This window comes from Rhinoraja longicauda, chromosome 7 (assembly GCF_053455715.1).
Source record: "Rhinoraja longicauda isolate Sanriku21f chromosome 7, sRhiLon1.1, whole genome shotgun sequence".
Classification (NCBI taxonomy): Eukaryota; Metazoa; Chordata; class Chondrichthyes; order Rajiformes; family Arhynchobatidae; genus Rhinoraja; species Rhinoraja longicauda.
The window spans coordinates 39,582,884-39,604,871 of NC_135959.1; the positions used below are offsets into that span (position 1 = coordinate 39,582,884).

The 21,988-nt window shown below is 42.3% G+C and overlaps 1 protein-coding gene across 1 annotated transcript in view; it reads right to left on the reverse strand.

Moving 5' to 3' along the window:
* Positions 1–362: 362 nt before the first annotated feature.
* Positions 363–21,988, reverse strand: part of abcc4 (ATP binding cassette subfamily C member 4 (PEL blood group)) — a 184,102-nt gene continuing 162,476 nt past the window's right edge. Inside the window, exons 31-32 of the mRNA XM_078403033.1 lie at positions 9,012–9,146; positions 363–1,357 (exon numbers count right to left, since the gene is read on the reverse strand). Coding sequence (XP_078259159.1) covers positions 1,250–1,357; positions 9,012–9,146 — 243 coding nt within the window. The 3' untranslated portion in view covers positions 363–1,249. The remainder of the gene's footprint in view (positions 1,358–9,011; positions 9,147–21,988) is intronic.

Genomic DNA, 21,988 nt, shown 5'->3' on the forward strand with positions numbered 1-21,988 from the left:
GATACTCCAAGGTTATATTCACTCTGCACCTATACACCATCAATACCAACCCACACAAAGTTACTGTTTTGACCAATAGTCTAAAATTTTCCTAAAGTAATCTTTGGATGTTTAGCACCACTGAACAATTGAAGTTTACATGCACATAAAACCAGCACTCTACCAGACATCTAATAAGTCCAATGCATCATCAATTTAAACAGAGTTAAAACAAACTTCTGGGTTTGAAGGTTCTTATTTGCAGGTTTTGATTTGCCTCACCCTTTTCTTATAAAACACCGAATAATTCTATTTTATTAAGGAACAATAAAATGTAATAATGTAGTTCATCAAAGATAAAAACCGTTTGTACAGCTTTGGTAACTTTTATTATAACTATTAAGGCATCGAGTATTTCAAAATGTAGTAAGCCATTGCTGCTGAAGATTAAACAAATCAACTGTATTATATACAATAGTATTCAGAATTGTAAATTCAGTTTATATTGACATATTTTCAAAATTGATATGGTATCAAGTTTCCTTTCAATGGCTGCATTTTCTGATAATCAACTAAATAAAATCAAACCTTTAATTGTAGACCTGTGAATCATTTATGTGCCAAATAAACAAAAGTGGTTTATTGGTTGTATCGATTAAATACTATGAAAAACTGTCATTAATGAACAAAATACAAACTTTACTCTCATAGTTTCAAATTTCACGACAGAACCAGAGCAGACAAAAGGTTAAAGAAACAGTGAAATATCCACAGTCTGCAAGAACTCTGAAGTAATGGACCAGGCAAGATACAATGAGTGGGTTACAAGTTCACTGTTTGATTTTTTCATAACATCGAAAACATTTGGAGGAGGGTGTCAGAGGTAAAATGAGGGTAGTCTCATTCTATACAAACTTGACATGGATTACTCAGACCATCACAAAGAAGCAACCATGTTAACGATGAAATTTGTCTCCTTCCCCAAATTGTTTTTCCCCTGTAATTATTGTATCTGACATTATCTTTTTAAAGGGAATATTGATTTTAGACAATATAAATACATCTTTCGAATAATCTCAATTTCAAATTTTATACAGCTAAATGCTGCAAACTGTAGTAAAAACAGGCTCAGGAATAAAAAATGAAATTAAAATTTTTTGGTGCAAATCTTTGCTGATTTGTAGCTCATGTTTATTTAGTTCAAACAATCCTTTCCAGTACCATTTTTCTTTATTGTTAAAAAAGGTGCTCCATTTCCCTTCTCCTCTGCTCAGAGTGAAGTCTCAAAGACAATATTACAGGGGCTTAAAACTGCTGAACCATTGGCTTCTGTTTGGTCAGTTGGTGCTTCTTCTAAACACTTCCTTTTCAAGTGTTCCTGTCAAAAGAAAGAAAAATACATTTGTAAATGTATTTCTGACATCTATATATATATTATTAAAACTCTGTGTCGCAGTGATCTTGTTTGTTTAGCTGATGTTTGCACGTTAGTTGTTTGTTTGGCTGTTAACCGTATTTGTGCCCCCGTCACACGTAGCATCAGACGTAGCGCAACAATTTTAGGACCACCTTACTCGCCTTTGCACTAGGAACCCTTTCATCCAAGTTTCATTCAAATTGGTCTTATATTTTTAAAGTTAGAAAGATTTTAAAGTTAAAAAATTCGCTTCATAAACTGAAGCTTGGCAAGGTTCAGCGTGTGACATCACAATGGGAGGGGGGGCACGACCAATCTGGGAGGGGCGGGACCCACCAGAGTGACGGCCAATGAGGAGGAGGGGGTAGAATTTTCTCATTTAAAAAACTTTCGCTTAAAGAGAAAAAAAAGTTTACTTTATTTCATTTTTTAAAAAAAAGTCCTTCAATAGCGCTCACGTGGGGGGAGCGCCACACATTAAAAATATAACATCCTTCCATCCAGCTTGACGCCCGATTGGTCTGGGTCCCAAGTCGGTGGGGGGGGGGGGGGGGGGGGGGGGAGCCGCCCCACGTGTGCGCTATTGAAAAAAAAAATCAATTTTAAAAAAACATTTAAAAAACCCCGTTTGTTTCACAGAGTAGACTTTAAAAACAGCCGTTAAAAAAAGTAAAAAAGACCGAAAACCTTTCCCATTAAAAATGGCCGCCAGATCTGCGTGTGTGCAGTTGAGGGAGGGTTGCCATTTTGTGTTCAGATTCGGTGCGTCCGTAGTTGGGGGATGGTTGCCATTTTGTGTTCAGCTCCGATCACACGCTCAACGCCCGATTGGTTCGGGTCCGACGTGGGGGGAGCGCCGGCGGCGCTCCCCGCTCTGATTGGTCGCCGGCTCATCCTGATTTGCTTCTGCTGCTCACCCCCACGTGGGGTCCATTGATTGGCTGCGGCCTCCCGCTTGATTGGCTACGGCCTCCCCCGATTGGCCAGGGTCCCCACGTGGAGGGCGCGCCATCGCTCCCGCGTTCTCATTTGCTCCTGCCACTCACCCCCACGTGGGGTGAGTGGATTGATTGGCTCCGACCTCCCGCTCGACGGGTCCGGAACCCACGTGGGGGAAGCACCGACGCTCCCCGCGCTGATTGGTCGCTGGCAAGTCCTGATTGGCTCCAACCGTTCACCCCCATGTCGAGTCCATTGATTGGCTCCGACCTCCCGCTCGACGCCCGATTGGTCTGGGTCCCATGTGGGGGGAGCGGTTTCTTCCCGCTCAAAGCAACTGCCGTCGCAGTGGAGCTGATGCTGCTGCTGAATGAGGGCACAGTCTCGAGCATCTCCAAGAGAGGATTTTAACCATAAAAAGCAAAAACATTCCAGGTGAGATTCATTTTATTTTTAAGAAAAAGACGCCATTTATTTTAAAGAACAAATGCGATTTTCCCATGTCACGATGGGAACCCAACGAGGAATGGACCCAACGGGTCCACTTGGTCTAGTATTCCATAAAATTCTCATAATCCTATTGTTGAAGATAATTAGGCACAGAGGCCAGTACATCCAGATTTTCACTTTACTCAGATCTCAAACTTTATATTTATGTTAAAATTAATCACCATTAATTACATATCTTGAGCTCCCAATAGAAAGTGATACGTGAAAGTATAATAGATTGAGGATTCAACATTATAGTGGCAATTGCTTGACCCACATTGCCTTCAATTTCACTGTTGAGAAAAATAGACCAGTTAATTCATTCTGCTTCCTACATTTTATAGCAATAAATGGGTACAAAACACTGAAGCAATGTAAAAATAAGTAGGAAAAAAACTAGAGAGTGGAGGAGAAATTCTTCAAAGTCCTACGTCACCCATTCCTTCTCTCCCGAGATGCTGCCTGACCCGCTGAGTTACTCCAGCATTTTGTGTCTACTTCATCCAATCCTTCTATCCCGAGATGCTGCCTGACCCACTGAATTACTCTAGCATTTTATGTCTACCAATGTAAAAATAATATTAATAAAGCTATTTTTACAGTTTTCTCCGAGTTGGAACAAAATATTGCACATTTATAAGCATTCAAAGGAAAACAAAACACAATCAACTGAACACACCCACAAGTTATTGCAATAGAAGTTGGATGAAAATAATTACAAAAGGTTTATTTTAATGTTTTAATTATTTATATTAAAGTTCAAAATATGTTGGTTTCATCTTTATACTTATTTTAAATAATCATTTTCTATGTAGGGGTCTTCAGTTGCTGCAGTAACTGGTTTAAAGTTTTTTTTAACAGGTTAATTAGATTTAACTGAAGGGTCTCGACCCAAAACGTCACCCACTCCTCTCCTGAGATGCTGCCTGACCTGCTGAGTTACTCCAGCATTTTGTGCATTAGATTTAATGGTGCAGTTAGTCTTGGAATTGACTGACAGTATCTACATCTACAGTACACAAGTGGCAATTTAAACCAGGGAACAATAGTAGATCTTATTCTTGTGACCTGAATTAAATGGTTCTTACTCAGAAGAGGTAAAACCATGCTTCTCTACACAAATGCTTTATTTAATTAAAACTGAACAATTTTAATTGCTTACACCCATACTTCACCTTTGTATAACATTTTACACCATGGCTACCTTGCAATAATATGGTTAAAAACTCTTACTTAACAATTCACTATGCAGAAAGGAAAGGCTAGACTTCCCGCAAAGCATTTAGATCTTGTTTTCTACAATGCGGATTCTATATGTATCAATCACTGAAACAAGCAAGTAAATTCCTTGTTATTTATTCTATGGAAAAGAAAACATCAAGGAGGTTAGCTGCCTAGAAATTCATCTGTGGCTGGTGGCACTAAACATAGTACATAGTCACATCAGCACATTCTGTTCTTCATTTGAAGCTCATTCCATTGATTTGACCAGGGATAAATTTCTAGCAAGCTTCCTTTCTTTTCAGTTTGTATGAAAGCACTAGATACAAGACTTCAAGTAACTCCTCTTCCCAAGCTTTTATGCAAAAATGTCTAAAACATCTTAAGTACATCTGGTAAATTATTTTCTTAAGGAACAGATCTGCATTTACCAGAGAACATAACAAGCTTTTATTTTTCATCATATCCCTGAGATGCATGGCTCTCATTGTTTATACAACTATTTAGAAAAGTAATGCACTGGAGAATTTAAAGCATATGTCCTAACACTTTTCATTGCGCAGAAACTGTAATAATTATTATCACACATGCTGATTCATTTTAATGTTTTATCAATATCAAATAGTATGAAGGAAATAATGCTATGAAAAGTAAAATCATTTTTGCTGTTAAAATTGAAAGATAAATGAAAAACGGGGTAACAAAAGGCAAGTAAATCTAGTTCCTGCACAAGGATTTCTCATTTTCTAACATGAAATGAACAAAATAGGTTTGGACAGTAATATCAGATTAGAGCCAGTACATTGTCAGAAGCATGACTGACAAGTGTAGATACTTCAGTATTATTTGTATTAAATCTCTGCATTGAATTTGTTGCGTGAAGCAATTTTTTGAGTTGGTAAATCAGAGTGATGAAGAGAACTACGACAATGGAAAAAAGCAGCCTGACAATGACCAAACCAAGCAACATTCTGAAAATGTAAAAAAGTGATACTGAAGTAATAAGGTAGTCATATGCTTAGCCTTTCTATTGTTACAGTCTATCAAATTCTACTTGTGCTGAGGCAGATGTAGGTCTTCCGATAAACTCAAAGCCTGAATAAAAAGCAAATGAAATGTTATCAGCTCTTACTGTTCTTTAATGGTCACATTCTAGCTATTTTCACACTTCCTTGGCATCTCTGTTCTTTGACAAGTAAACATAACACAAATGAATTGATGCCAAGGCTCCTTCAGCTCCATCTGAAATGTATTCAACAGAAAGAATACATTAACAAAAGATGTATTTACAATAAATATAAAATCTTTTTCTTCTTGATCTTTAAAGTAAAGTCAGTTTGCTAAAAAAATAACAAATCATAGAATTAATCTGTTCTCTGTCTGTACCAGTCACCTTTAATATAGCCTGAAATATATTGAACAGCAGATATTTAAAAAAAAACATAATTCTAGAACTTCGCAATAGGTTTTCTATTCTACAGCAATGTTTACTCGTGAAATTATTTTGTTTATCTAAGGAATACCCCAGGTAATCAGGCAGAATATGCCAACAATTTGGAATACTGACATTTTCTTTCACCATCCTTTTCTAGCTTACTGTTTATCAGAATGTTATAAACTATTTTGAGCTATTCAACAGAGCAATATTCATCAGTTCACTGTCTTCAGTTTCACTAGCGAGTAAGCAGCTGAGAGGAGGAGCAGTGCAGGAGTTTTAAAAAGAACCCAAGTGACAGCTCCAAGCGGTGTATAAAAGGAAGACAGGCACAACCTGTGGCTTATTGGGAGTGGATGGTTGGGGGAGGCTGTGTGTTGGGGTGTAAGTGCTTTGTTGAGGGTAAGTGCTGAGGCTTTGGTGCATGGGGCTTCGGCCAGGAGGCTGAGCAGAGGATCACAGCAAGTTAAGGTCTTTACTTGCAGTGTAAGAGGTTTCCCTGGACTTAACGCAACAGTTTGACCATGTTCTGCTCCTCCTGCAGGATATGGGAAGTCAAGGAAGCTTACAGTGTCTTTAAGGACCACACCTTTAGACTTCATAGATACAGTGTGGAAATAGACCCTTCGGCCCTCCAAGTCCGCGCCGACCAGATATCATCTGGTGCCGACTCGCACTATCCTACACACTAGGGACAATTTACTAGTTTAAAGAAAGCCAATTATCTTACAAACCCTTATGTCTTTGGAGAGTGAGAGGAAACCGAAGCACCCGGAGAACGTACAAACTCTATTTGTACTCACGGTGAACGTACAAACTCCATACAGACAGCACCCGAAGTCGAACCCGAGTCTCTGGCGCCGCAAGGCAGCAACTCTACTGCTATGGCACTGTGCCGCCCCATCTGTGGGAAGCGTGTCCAATTGCAGCTCCTGACTCACTGTGTCAGGGAACTGAAGGTGCGGCTAGACAGCCTCAGAATCATCTCGAACGAATGAGATTCGTAGATCGGAGTTATAGTGAGGTGCTCACATCTCAGGTACAGGCAAGAAGTAGATGAGTGACCACGATGAAAGGGAGTAGGCAGAGAGTGAAGGAATCCCATGCGGCCATTCCCCTTAAAAACAAGATTACCCTTTTGGATACTGTTCGGGTGGGACGACCGTTCAGAAGGGAGCATCAGCAGCAGTCAGGTCAGTGCTATTCAGGAGGGTTCAAACAAGATGGGATTCAATACAGTCCTGAGGCAGGTGGGAAGTTGAAAGTTGGTACTGAAGTCAATGACATCAAGTTCAGTGGACAGGATAGGCAGATGCAGGGCAGGGAGTGAGGAAAAAACATTGGATAAATTGCATTTATTTCAACGCTAGATGCCTGACAGGTCAAGTAGATGAACTTAGGACAGCATAGGTATGTGTGACTGAGACACTATAATTATTACAGACACCCAGCCAAGAAAGGGACAGCTTAAACTGGCAGCTTAACGTTCCAGGATACGTGCTGCAGGCAAGATAAAGATGGGATTAAAAGAGATGGGGAAGTTGCAATGTTGATAAAGGAGAACATTACAGGGGTAGTCCGAGAGGACATTACTGAAGGATTGTCCAGTGAGGCAATGTGGGTGAAGCTAAGAAATAAAAAGTAGTTTAGAGATACAGTGCAGAAACAGGCCCTTTCGGCCCACCGGGTCCGCGCCGACCAGCGATTCCCGCACATTAACACCATCCTGTAGGATATAACCACTAGGGACAATTTTTACATTTACCAAGCCAATTAACCTACATACCTGTTCGTCTTTGGAGTGTGGGAGGAAACCGAAGATCTCGGAGAAAACCCATGCAGGTCACAGGGAACGTACAAACTCTGTACGGACAGCACCCGTGGCCGGAATCAAACCCGGGTCTCCGGCGCTGCATTCGCTGTAAGGCAGCAACTCTACTGCTGCGCCACCGTGCCGCCCTGTAGATGATTATCTTGTTTGAAATTCCACTATAGACCCCTAAATAGTCAATGGGAATTAGAATATGCCATGACATCTGCAGATTGTAGATTAATGACCACCATTGTAGGCAAGAGTGTTGGAGTCCCCTGTGGTATTTCCGTAGACCACTGATATGCTCCTTTGGATACTATTGGTTGGGGAGGGGAAATCACTGGTCAGGGGAGAGCAGCAGCAGTCAGGTCTATGGCATCAAACCTAACTCTAAGGCACTGCGAGGAAGGGTGAAGTCAGGCAGTGATAGTGATAGGAGATACGTTAGTTCGGGGGACAGACAGGAGATTTCTGTGGCAGCAAACAATACCCTCCAGGCTTGTGTGTTGCCTCCCTGGTGCCAAAGTTCAGGATGTCACTGAGCAGTTGCACAACTTTCTCAAAGGGGAGGGCGAGCAGCCAGGCGTTGATGTGCACATTGGCACACATGACATAGGTAGGGAAAAGGATGAGGCCCTGCAGAGTGCAAACAGATTGTTAGGCAAAAGGTAACCTCAGGGAACGCAGGAATCTCCGGATTGCCCATGGTACCACGTGCTAGTGAGGACAAGAACAGGAAGATAGGACATATTAAGGTATGTCACTTTGAGTTAGCTGCAAAGATTGCAACTGTTGATGTCTGTAAAAACTCGCAATGTAAAACTAATGTGAAACCATTTCTGGAGCAAGATTTCTAGTTACCCCAGTATCGTTTATATGTTTTACCTAATTTATTTCATCTATTGTATCACAGTGGTTGATTTGCCCAGAGACGAGTTGCAGCTACACTTAACCCACCCATTTCATTTACTCTGATAAGGCAGATTTCAATGCTAGGATTTTGAAAAATCACAGTACACATTTAAAAAAAATTATTGGAAATTTTAGAACATTGCAAACCTCAAGTGCACATTTTTCAAGCTCTAAACGTACGCTTCTGCAAAATGCCTCATTATACCAACAAATGTGCAGAGTTTGGTCATTAATGTTAAACATTTTGAAAGTTTAAAAAAATCAATTGCATGACTCATATCATGAACTTTAGAAAAGTTGAATACATGCTTTGTGCATAAACCACCAGTTGATATTTTTGATGACACTTAATCAATAGCGCACATCACACAATGATTTCAGTATGCTGCACCAGATAATACCCTCTGGACTTCAGACAAAAATAAATCCATTTCAGATGCAATTGCAATGGAAGAAGACAGGTCTTAAGGACAAGGTTGAGTATTAAGGGCCATTCTATCCTAACATCCCCTTTCATGTTATCTGTCAGTGTTGTTTTTAAACAAAAATATGTATTTTTAATGTTTCCATGACTTATTGCAAATGCAGGGCTGTGTCTTTTAACAGGTGGATCAAAGAAACTGTCAAAAAAGAAAAATGGGGTTGAACGAACAATTTAAATCTAGCGAATTTCATGCTACTTTGAAATGAGTTGTGTTATACTATTGATTGGATTATTGATTTCAAAGCAAGTGTGAAAAGAGCTACAGCTAATCTTTATATGTAACACATTTATACAGGAAATGTAAACTGGTATACAGACATACCTCTTTGGCTATCTTAGTCAGATCAATTGCTTCAGTCTTGCCCATGTGCTGTACCATGTTATAGAAGAAACCATCTTTGTTCTCAAGGAGAATGTACGGTTCCTCATACTCCGCAACTCTTCCTTTATCCAGCACCTGTAGATAACATTTAAAGTTGAAAACTCAAGTTGCATTGACAACCAAAAAAGTTTCTTTATGAATATGAAATTCAGATGATAGTTCATAAAATACAATATGATGGAAGATGTCCTCTGCATTGAAATGAGACTTTGTTGCAGTGGTCACTTCTATCAATGCTGCCGCAAATAAATGCATATGTCACAGGTAAACTATTGAGAATGAGGTTAAACTATTGAGAATGATGTTATCTCTTGCAGAGGACATAACAAGGAACTCCAAATGCTGGTTTACAAAAAAAGACACAGATTGCTGGAGTAACTCAACGGGTCAGGCAGCATCTCTGGAAAACATAGATAGGTAACGTTTTGGGTCGGGACTGTGCCTTGTGTCTAGGTTTATCTCCTGTGTTGGTTCACTCATTACTTGCAGTGTCATTCTAGTAGTTATGGCCTTCAGAACTCAGCCTGTCTACAGTGGTCATACCAAGCCATTCTTGGTGACAAGTACCGAAGCCCCATGCCCTTGCTTCTTCCAACCATTGTTCATCATGATGCTTCAACTGAGGATGGACAGTAGGTGATAATCAGGAGAAGATGACCTTGCCTGTGCTGCAGCAAATGCCACATTGGTTTGCCAGCATTGCAGGCTTCAGTGAGATATAAATTGTGAGTACTGTACTCATAATTCATTTTGGGTATCACAAGAGTTATATTAAGCCTCAACTTACAAGTCATGGTTGACCATGAAAAGGACAGCTGAATCTTGGGCAATAAGAGCCATTGCATCCTTCCTTAATTTCTGACTGTACTGCAGCAACTCCAGCTTCACTGTATCCTGAAAGCCATTCAACCCCAGGAGCCAAGTGGAGAATACCAATAACCTCCTCAAAATGGGTTTCTGATAACTGCACTATTCTGAGGGAGGTTGAGGGGAGACCTGATAGAAGTATATAAATTTATGAGAGAACGAGATAGGGTTGACACTGAGAACCTTTTTCCCCAGATTGGAAATGTTAAAGATTCGCTTCTGGGTGAGAGGAGCAATGTTTAAAGCAACTGCTCAGGACAAGATGTTTACACAGGGCCGATGGGTGACTGGAACATGCTGCCAGGGTGGTAATGGAGGCAGATGTGATAGTGACATTTTAGAGGCTCGTCGAAAGGCCATGGATATGCAGAGAATGGAGGATTATGGATCATGTGCAGACAGATGAGATTAGTCTATCCTGGCATCATGTTCGGTACAGGCATCATGGGCCAAAGTGTCTGTTCCTGTGCTGTACTGTTCAATGCTCTTAATTACCAGAGAATTTCATGGTTTGTTATTGTTTACTGCATTCAAAAGTAGAGCCAACCCATTGTCCGAAGATCTTCAGCAAAAATAAGTTAGAGATGAAAGTGGATGAAGAGGTGTCAGTGGATGAGGATCATGGGATGCAGTATAGAAGGCAGGCTCTCCCTTCAGCATTAAGTCACAAACTATTGAACTGCACCAGAATATCCGTTTGCCCAGTTCTGTACACAAACATGCATCTCAACAAGATATTGTGATCCTACAACTAACTTACAAATAAGACCTATAGTTTGTATCTACCTCATATAGTCATAGAATAATACAACATAAGAACAAGCCCTTCGGCCACCACATCCACACCAAACCTTTTTCCATTTACACTAATCCCATTAGCCTGCATTAGGACCGTACCCTTCTATGTCTTCATTGTAAAATTGGACAGTAGTACAGTTGGCAGAGCTGCTGTTTTGCAGCTTCTGTGAAACAGGTTTGATCCTGATCGTCAGAATTGTCTGTGTGGAGTATGAATGTTTCCCCTTGTGATTGTGTCAGTTTCCTGTTCTGGTTTCCCTCCACATTCCAAAGGTGTTTGTGCTGGCAGATTAATTGGCAAGTAAATTAGGTGAGTGGTATCCATTGGGGGTTAATGGCAATGTGAGGAGAATATATTAAAGGGAAAATTAGTGAGTGAATGAAATTACTCTGTCAACTGACATAGATTCGATGAGCCAAAATGGCCTCCTTATACATCATAGCAAATAGGGGAAAGGGATGCGGATTGTTTGTGTCCTTCACTCTAGATTGCACTGGTGGTCATGAATGCAGAATCTGATTTCAGCTTCATCTATCAATGAATCTGCAATGAGATTGGCTGTCATTGATTTTACTTTGGTCATTTACCAACATTCATCATTTGGATTATGTTAACTCACACTACACATTTCACTTTGGTATGAGGCATTGTGATCCTAAAGAAATAATATATATTGGGCAAATATAGTACATCTTTCTTTCAAAACAAGAACAATGCTTTCTTCTTTACGAAGGGGAATAGAAAAGACCGGCAGCTGTGTCTCAATGAACCGAGGTCCGTGCAAACTGCCAATGCTTTCATTGATCTTAAACAATTGATAAAAACGATTAAAGTTCATATCTCAATACACTGCACCATCAACTCAACCTGTGATTCTTTGGATTCTTAACACTTATTTGAACAAAAAGAATTTAATTTGTACATAAAAATATATAATGCATCAAATGAGATATTAATTACTCTCATAGAGCCAGAAACTCCTCCTTGCGCTACCCTTCTAGCTTAATCAGATTGGTCGATATCTGTGACACAATATTTCATCTGTGGCTGCCTCAGACTGCTGGAATACTTGCCCTCTGGTAATTGGGCAGTGATGGATTTCCAGTAGAAATGTTGACATCGTGAAAGAGGGCAGCAGTTTCATACTTCATAATGCCGAAGGAGCACTCATAGGACGACTCAGATAATGGGCCGTAGATCTGATGTAAACACCTCCAATCCCAACCAAGTCCAATAACGAAATCCCACCAAAGAGCTATATACTCTTTAGCTATAACAACAGAGGAAAAAGTTGTTGAATTACTTCTCTCAGAGCCTTTATGGAAGCTGATGACTTATCTATGAACTGCTATGGTCTGGGTGTGTGGGTGGCATCTGGCCTAAATGTGCATATAGACGTGAAAATGGTCTGCACACGTGCAAATATATTTAGACAGTCACTTCAAGAAGGGGATGAGGGGCTGAAAGGGACTTGCATACCAGGAAGATTCTAGTCTTCCTCCACTGTGCTTTCTATCAAGGGCTGGATTGCCCCAATGCCCATCAGGAGGAAGACACAGCCTTGTCAAGCTTGAGCTTGGGAGAGCCCTTTCTGCTTGCTAGGCCAGATGGCAATTCCTTGCAAGGCCAGCCTGTAAGACAAATGAAAAACATATTTTCTTATGAATAGATGAAGGCCTCTTAGGCTAATGAGTTTATGTTAAATCTCATAGCATTGTCTTTTTGTTCCATTCCCCCGTATATATCCCTGTAACCTATATGGGATGCGAAAGGAAACCGCAACACTGAGACAAAACCGATTAGGTTGGAGAGAGAACTTGCCAAGAATGTAATCAAACATGAGTCTTGGAGTTATGTGACAGCAGCACTAACTGCTGCAACACTGGGCCAGAAAGAGGGATATAGAAAGAGACATTCCTATTTGATTGATCTTTCCCGTAACATTTATTTACTATTTGTTTATTTTCTTTTTCAATTCATTCATAAAGGACTAAGTCTGTCTGATTTACACCTGGGTCTCTACAATCTGGATATCTACCAGGGATCCTTGGGGAAGGATATAAATATAGCTTGTATTTAGCCCAAATGTGAACATGGCAATACAATCTAATCAGTTGATGATTTCACAATTTTGCCAACCTTATGTTTCTGTGTCCTTGCTTAGTATCGACTCAACCAGAGACTCCAGTAGTATCTTCCATCCATTATTTATTTTTAAATAGCCATCTCCTTTTCTTAAACCGTATTTTCTAAAACTTTATAATAATTACATTGTAGGTTATACTCTGTACGCTTTCAACAATTAGCCACCACGTATTTGTAATTATTTTTCTAGGAATCAGAGTAGTAGGTCAGAAATTGGAAGGAGTGATTGACAGGAAGGATAGACAGGGAGCGGTGAAGGAATGTGGTGATGCTGATGGGTGTTAGTATGTTTACTTCAATGCAAGGTGAATTGTGGAGAAGGCAGATGAACTTGGAACCTGGATTGATGCTTGGGATTATGATGTTGTGTCCATTGTGGAAACGTTGTTGCAAGAGGGACACGGCTGGCAGCTCAATGTTTCAGGGTTTTGATGTTTCAGACAGAATCGAGATAGAGGCAAAAGAAATGAAGGACTTACAATACTGATCAGGCAGCACTCAGAGAGGATATTTTGCAGGATTTATCCACTGAGAAAATAAGAGTCATAGAGATTTATAGAGTTATACTGCGTGGAAAAAGGCCCTTCCGCCCAACCTGCCCACGCTGACCCACATGTCCCATCTACACTAGTCCCACCTGCCTGTGTTTGGCCCATATACCTCTAAACCTATCCTATCAAATTACCTGTGTAAATATTTCTTAAATATTGTGATAGTACCTGCTTCAACTACCTCCTCCGGCCGCTCATTCTATACAAATGCAGTGCCCTCCATAATGTTTGGGACAAAGACCCATCATTTATTTATTTGCCTTTGTAGTATGCTTTGGATTTTGGGCAGTTCCTCCTCTCCTTCATACTTTGCTCTTGCCATCACTCTGATTCAAGTTAATCTTCGTCTCATCTGTCCACAAGACCTTTTTCCACAACAGTGGTTGCTCTTTTAAGTACTTCTTGGCAAACTGTAACCTGGCCATCCTATTTTTGCAGCTAACCAGTGGTTTGCATCTTGCAGTGTAGCCTCTGTATTTCTGTTCATGAAGTCTTCTGCGGGCAGTGGTCATTGACAAATCCACACCTGACTCCTGAAGTGTTTTTGATTTGTCGGACAGGTTTTTGGGGATTTTTCTTTATTATAGAGAAAATTCTTCTGTCATCAGCTGTGGAGGTCTTTCTTGGCCTGCCAGCCCCTTTGCGATTAGTAAGCTCACCAGTGCTCTCTTTCTTCTTAATGATGTTCCAAACAGTTGATTTTGGTAAGCCTAAGGTTTGGCTGATGTCTCTAACAGTTTTATTCTTGTTTCTCAGTCTCAGAATGGCTTCTTTGACTTTCATTGGCCCAACTTTGGTCCTCATGTTGATAAACATCAATAAAGGTTTCCAAAGGTGATGGAAAGACTGAAGGAAAGACTAGGTGCTGAGAACTCTCTTATACCTGCATTAAGGAGGCAATTAAACACATCTAGGCAATTAAACACACCTGAGCAATTACAAACACCTGTGAAGCCTTGTGTCCTGTCCAACATTATGGTGCCCTGAAATGGGGGGACTATGGAAAAACACAGCTGTAATTTCTACATGGTGAAACCAAAATATATAAAAATGGCCTTTAATAAAATCTGACGATGTGCACTTTAACCACATGTGATTTTTTTCTATTACAAATCTCAAATTGTGGAGTACAGAGGCAAATAAATAAATGATGGGTCTTTGCCCCAAACATCATGGAGGGCACTGTACCAACCTTTGTGTAAAAAAGTTGCCTCTTAGGTTCCTATTATCTCTTTCCCCCCTCACCTTAAACCTATATCCTCCAGTTCTCGATTCCCCTACTCTGGCATTTACCCTTTCTATTCCTCTCATGATCCTATACACCACTATAAGATCATCCCTCATCCTTCTGCACTCCTAGGAATAAAGTGCTAGCCTGCTCAACATTCCCTGTAGCTCAGGCCCACGAGTCAATAGACAATAGACAATAGACAATAGGTGCAGGAGTAGGCCATTCAGCCCTTCGAGCCAGCACCGCCATTCAATGCGATCATAATAATAATAATAATAATGCATTTTATTTATATAGCGCTTTTCATATACTCAAAGACGCTTTACAGAGATTTTGAGAACATAGGGAAATGAATAAATAGATAAATAAGTAAATAAATAAATGAACAGAGAAAGGAGACAGAAGGTGAGGTGACCTTCAGTGGTTGAAGGCAGTACTGAACAGGTGAGACTTCAGTGATGTTTTGAATGTGGTGAGTGTGGAGGAGTCTCTAACGGTTTGGGGTAGTGAGTTCCATAGGGTGGGAGCAGCGATGGAGAAAGCCCTGTCCCCCCAGGATCTGAGTTTGGTCCGGATGTGGGGGGATAGGAGATTGGCAGCGGCAGAGCGGAGGGTGCAGGTGGGAGTGTGCCTGTGGAAGATGGTCGGTCAGGTAGGATGGGGCCAAGTTATGGAGGGCTTTGTATGTTATGAGGAGGATTTTGTACTGGATTCTCTGGGGGATGGGGAGCCAGTGGAGTTTATAAAGGACGGGGGTGATATGGTCACGGATCGAGGTGTGTGTGAGTAGACGGGCAGCGGAGTTTTGAATGTATTGAAGTTTATTGATGATTTTTGAGGGTGCGCCATAGAGGAGGCTGTTGCAGTAGTCCAGACGGGAGGTGATGAAGGCGTGGATGAGGGTTTCTGCAGCTGTGGAGGAGAGGGATGGACGGAGACGGGCAATGTTTTTGAGGTGGAAGAAGGCTGTCTTTGTGATGTGTTTGATGTGTTTGTCGAAGGAGAGGGTTTGATCAAGGATGATTCCAAGATTCCGGATGTGAGGTGAGGTGGATACTGGGAGACCATCAATGTTGAGGATGAAGTTTTGGGTGGATTTGGTGAGCGTTTTTGGACCAATGATGATGATTTCAGATTTGTTGCAATTGAGTTTGAGGAAGTTTGATTGAAGCCAAGATTTTATTTCAGTGATGCAGTTTGTCAGTGTAGAGTGTGTGGTGGGGGAGATTGACTTGGTGGAGATGAGGAGCTGAATATCATCGGCGAAGCAGTGGAAGTTGAGACCATGACGGCGGATTAATTGACCAAGGGGGAACAGGTAGAGGATGAAGAGGAGGGGGCCAAGGACTGAGCCTTGGGGGACACCTTGGGGGAGAGGAGCGGTGGTGGATTTACAGTTGTTAATGGAGATGAACTGGTGTCTGTCAGAGAGGTAAGATTTGAACCAGGATAGGGCTGTGCCGGTGATGTTAAGGGAGGTTTCAAGTCGGGTGAGGAGAATGGAGTGATTTATAGTGTCAAAGGCGGCGCTGAGGTCAAGTAGGATGAGGATGTTGAGGTTGCCAGCGTCGGAGGAGAGGAGAATGTCGTTTGTGATTTTGAGGAGCGCAGTTTCAGTACAGTGGTTTGAGCGGAATCCGGATTGGAAAGTTTCATACAGGTTATTGGTAGAGAGGTGGTATTTGAGTTGGGAAGCTACAGCACGTTCCAAAACTTTGGACAGAAAGGGTAGGTTGGAGATTGGTCTGAAGTTGTTTGGGGTGTCAGGGTTTAGACCAGGTTTTTTCAGAATGGGGGTGACAGCAGCGATTTTGAGGGATGGCGGGACAATGCCAGTGGACAGGGAGGAGTTTATTGTTGCAGTGATAAGTGGAGAGAGAGCAGGAAGGCAGGCCTTGGCAAAGCTGGAGGGGATGGGGTCCAGAGAGCAGGTGGCAGTTTTTATTCCTGTGAAGAGGTCAGAGAGGTCGGTGGTGGAGATTGGGGAGAACTGAGGCAGGGGCTGACAGGATAAGGGGGGGGGAGGTGGTTTGAGGGGGAGCAGGTGCGTTGGTGGTTAAGGTGCTGTAGATGTTGTCTATTTTGCTTTGGAAATGGCTGATCACTCTCAATCAGTACCCCGTTCCTGCCTTCTCCCCATACCCCCTCACTCCGCTATCCTTAAGAGCTCTATCCAGCTCCCTCTTGAAAGCATCCAACGAACTGGCCTCCACTGCCTTCTGAGGCAGAGAATTCCACACCTTCACCACTCTCTGACTGAAAAAGTTCTTCCTCATCTCCGTTCTAAATGGCCTACCCCTTATTCTTAAACTGTGGCCCCTTGTTCTGGACTCCCCCAACATTGGGAACATGTTTCCTGCCTCTAATGTGTCCAATCCCCTAATTATCTTATATGTTTCAATAAGATCCCCCCTCATCCTTCTAAATTCCAGTGTATACAAGCCCAATCGCTCCAGCCTTTCAACATACGACAGTCCCGCCATTCCGGGAATTAACCTAGTGAACCTACGCTGCACGCCCTCCATAGCAAGAATATCCTTCCTCAAATTTGGAGATCAAAACTGCACACAGTACTCAAGGTGCGGTCCTGGCATGATCCTCGTAAATCTTCTCTGCACCCTCTCTAGCGTTGACCACCCTATCTACCTGTGACACCACTTTCAAGGAACTACATACCTGTACCATTCATTATGTAGGTCTTCCCAAAATGCAACACCTCACATTTGTCTGTGCTAAATTTCATCAACCATTCCTCAGCCCAACTGCCCAAACAATCAAAATCTTGCTGCAATTTTTCACAATCCTCTTCACTATCTACAATACCACCCACTTTAGTGTCATCTGAAAACTTGCTAATCATGCCTTGTAAATTCACATCCAAATCATTGATATAGATGACAAACAGCAATGGGTCCAGCACCAAACCCTGAGGCACACCTTTACTCACAGGCCTCCAGTCCGAAAAACAGTCCACATTCACTCTTTGCTTCTTTCCGTTCAGCTATCTCTCCTTTGATCGCATGCGACCTAACCTTCCAGAGCAGTCTTCCATATGGAACCATGCTGAATGCCTTGCTGAAATCCACACAATCAGATTCGAGAGACACGACCTTCCACGTACAAATCCATGCTGACTATTCCTAATCAGCCCTTGTCCATCTAAATGTACATACATCTTATCCCTCAGAATACTCTCTAGTAACTTTCTGGCCACAGATGTTCGGCTACCTGGCCTGTAGTTCCCAGGGTTTTTCCTGCAGCCTTTCTTAAATAAATGCACAATATTTGGCACCCTCCAGTCTTCTGGCACCTCACCCATATTTAATGACGACTCATAAACCTCAGCCAGGGCACCTGCAATTTCCTCTGCAGCTTCCCTCAGTGTCCTCGGATATATCTGATCAGGCTCGAGACATTCGTCTACTTTCATACATACATTCAGCACCTCCTCAACTATAATACTGCCTGTTCTCAAAACACTTTTATTAACTGCCCCAAGTTCCTCAGTCCTCATGTCTTTCTCCACAGTAAAAACAGAGGGAAAATACTAATTGAGGGCATTATCCATCTCCTGTGGCTCCCACAGAGTTGACTACTTCGATTACTGAAGTGTCCCATTCTTTCTCTGGTTACTCTTTTTCCCTTTATCTCATAGTCATAGTCTTACAGCGTGGAAACAGGGCCTTCGGCCCAACTTGCCCACATTGGCCAACATGTCGCATCTACACCAGTCCCACCTACCTGCGATTGGCCCATATCCCTCTAAACCTGTCCTATCCATGAACCTGCTTAAATGATTCTTAAACGTTGCATTAATACCTGCCTCAACTACCTCCTCTGGCAGTTCGTTCCATACACCTACCACCCTTCATGTGAAAATGTTACCCTTCAGATTCTTATTAAATCTTTTTCCCCTCACCTTAAACCTCTGGTTCTCAATTCCCCTCCTCTGGGCAAGAGACCCGGTGCGTCTACCTGATCTTTCCTCCCATGACTTTATACACCTCCATAAGACCACCCCTTGTCCTCCTGCACTCCAAACAATAGAGACCTAGCTTGCTCTACCTCTCCCCATAGGGCAGGCCTTCGAGTCCTGGCAACATCCTCGTACTTATGTACATAAAATCTTTTGGGTTTATCCTTAATGTTATCAGCCAGAGCCATCTCCTGTCCCCTTTGTGCCCCTCTGATTTCATTTTTTTGGCTTGATCCTCAGTTCCCGAAACCCCTCCAGGAATACACTTGACTCTAGCTGCTTATGCCTGCCCCATGCCTTCTTCTTACTCTTGACCAAAGCCTCAATTTCCCTCATTATCCAAGCTTCCTTACGCTCATCTGCCCTGCCCTTCACTCTAACAGGATGCCCTTCACTCTAACTCTTAGGATCCTGCTTCAGACTTCCGATATTTATGCCAGGTTAAATGCCACCACCAGTCACATCTTAGTCTCCACATCTTTCGCCTTTCAGTAGAGACCACTCTCTCCACAAGACCTTGGTCTGTTCATCCCTTCTCACCCAATCTGCCCTCCCCTCTCCATGGACACTTTCCCCTGCAATCGTTGAAGATGTAACAAGAGTTCCTAGACTGCCTCTTCATTTCCATGCACGAACCCCAGAAGCTCTTCCAGGTTAGACAAAGGTTCACATGCATCCCTTCCAACTCTATTCCAATGTGCCCTCATTTATATCGGTGGAACCATTTCGCCAAATACTTATGAGCAATCCACCGAGGCCTGCTGCAGTTCCTGGTTGTTATCCATTTTATTCTCCTTCCCATTCCCATACTGTCCCCAGGATTAATCTGGATATTTTCTTCATCATTCTCTTATTTGACTTCCCATTGAAATGACTAAATTACAAGTAGTATTCAAGATTGCGGCAGTGGCAGACTGAGGGGAAGATAGGTGCCTGTGAACGGGCTGTGTGTACACTTCCTGTGCCCTTGGAAGCATTCAAAAAGTTGTCAGCTATGAAAGCACCACAGCACACTGAATCAGAATGGTGGCTATGGGAGGCGAGAAGACGGCGAGTTTGTGGTGGTGGCAGGTTGAGGTGTTGGTGGAGTAGGCCAATGGAGGCCCTGCAGCGGCCAGGGGATCGCAGAGATCAAACAATGCTTCTGGCCCCAACAGAAGTCAGACAAACATGCCTACAGCAGCACAATATACTGTCAGCATTGCCAGGCCCGGCTAACTCCTTCCACGCCAAGTGCCAGAAACATAGCAACTCTTAGTGCAATACCTCAGGAGAAATCTACTACACTGCAATCATTGCACTCTTTTACTTATGTATGATTGTGCTTATGCATAGCATGATTTTACTGGATTAAATGTAAAGTAATACATATGACTGATTCTGGTACATATGACAAGTAATTACTAAGTATTACTAATGAGTACTCCAATATCAATAAAACCCCACCTTGAACCCCCCTTTCTCTCACCCTCATCCCCCAGTGAGACCACGTTTCTCCCGCCAGCCCTGACACCCTGTTCCTTCCCCCCTCCCCTCGAAGTTCCCCATTTCCATCTTAGGTTTAGTTTTGTTGCAGTTTTAGAGATAAAGCAGGGAAACGGGCCCCTCGGCCCACCGAGTCCACCCCAACCATCGATCATCTGTTCAAACCGAGCTAGCTGGTCATCCCACTTTCTCATCCAATCCCTGCACACTAGGGGCAATTTAGAGACCAATTAACCAACACACCCCCATGTCTTTGAGCACCTGGAGGGATTCCACGGTGTCACAGGGCGAACAGGCAAACTCTATGCAAACAGCAACCGAGGTCATGAACCTGGGGTCTATGCACCTCTGTGCTGCACTTTAACCCCCTTTTACCATCTCCCCCATCCCCTTCTACTCATATCCCTTTACATTTTACTCCATTCCTTATCTGACACTGTTTTATCTCCATTTCACCTTTGTCACAATCCCCAGTAATCCATCAATCACCACCCTCTCCCTCACTTGTATCTACCTATCACCTGTCTGGTTTTGCCCCTCCCTTATCTCTCTTCCAGTTTTCTCTCTCCTGCTCCATCAGTCTGAAAAAGGTCCTGAGCAGAAATGTTGTCTATCGATTTACCACCCACTTAAGCCATCTGACCTGCTGAGTTCCTCCTGTATTTCATTTTGGTCAAGATTCCAACATCTGCAGTTTTTTGTGTCTCCACAATTCAATAAATTATCAGTTATATTTGGTAACCATACCACAATAGTGCAGGCTTATATAAAGTCTGTCATAGTTTGGTTCAATTTGAGTTTTGGTTAGCATTGTGCAGTGTGCTTCAAGTGCCTGATGGTTGACGGGAAGAAACGTGTTTTTTGCTTAGGGTTTAGAAGGATATGAGCCAAATACAGGCAAATAGGAAAACCCAGAATACTAACTGTGTCAACACGAACACAATGGGCCGAAGGGTCCGTTTCTACCGTGAATAGCTCTACGACTCTCATTGAAGGCTGTGGAGGCCGTCAGTGGATATATTTAAGGCAGAGATAGCTAGATTCTTGATTAGTACAGGTGTCAGAGGATTATGGGGAGTTGAATGGGGTTAGGAGGAAGAGATAGATCAGCCATGATTGAATGGCAGAGTAGGCTTGATGGGTCGAATGGCCAAATTCTGCTCCTATCACTTATGATTCATAACAATGTTGAGTGGACTGGTGGGATTGAGGTATAAGGCTCCCGAGTGGGATGCGTCCAATAATGGGAGAGTCCTGAACAGCCTCAGAATAAATGTGCCTTTAGAATGGAGATGAGGAGGAAATTCTTTAGCCAGGGAGCGGTGAATCTGTGGAATTCATTACCACAGATGGCAGTAGAGGCCAAGACATTGGGTAATTTAAAAATGGAAACTGATAGCTTCCTTATTAGAATGGACATCAAAGGTTACGGGGAGAAGGCAGTAGAATGGTTTAGAGGGAAAAATATATCAGCCATGATTGAATGGCGGAGTAGACTCGGTAGACTGAATGGCCTAATTTTGCTCCTATGTTTTATGGTGTTACAAGAAAAGACTGGATAGGTCGGGATTGTTTTCCTTGGAGCGAAGGAGGCCGAGGAGTGATCTGATAGGTTTATAAAATCATAAGGTAGATGACCACAATTTTGTTTTCCAGGGAAGTGAAATAAAAAACTGGAGGGAATAGGTTTAGGATGAGAGGGGATATATTTAAAGGAGACCTCGGGGCATACACAGAAGGTGATGGGTATATGAAACAGGCTGCCAGAGGGAGTACTATTAGTGGGTAAAATTGTAACATTTAAAAGTAATTTCGACAGGTACAAAGTTTAAAGGGATTTGGGACAAACACAAGCAAATGGAA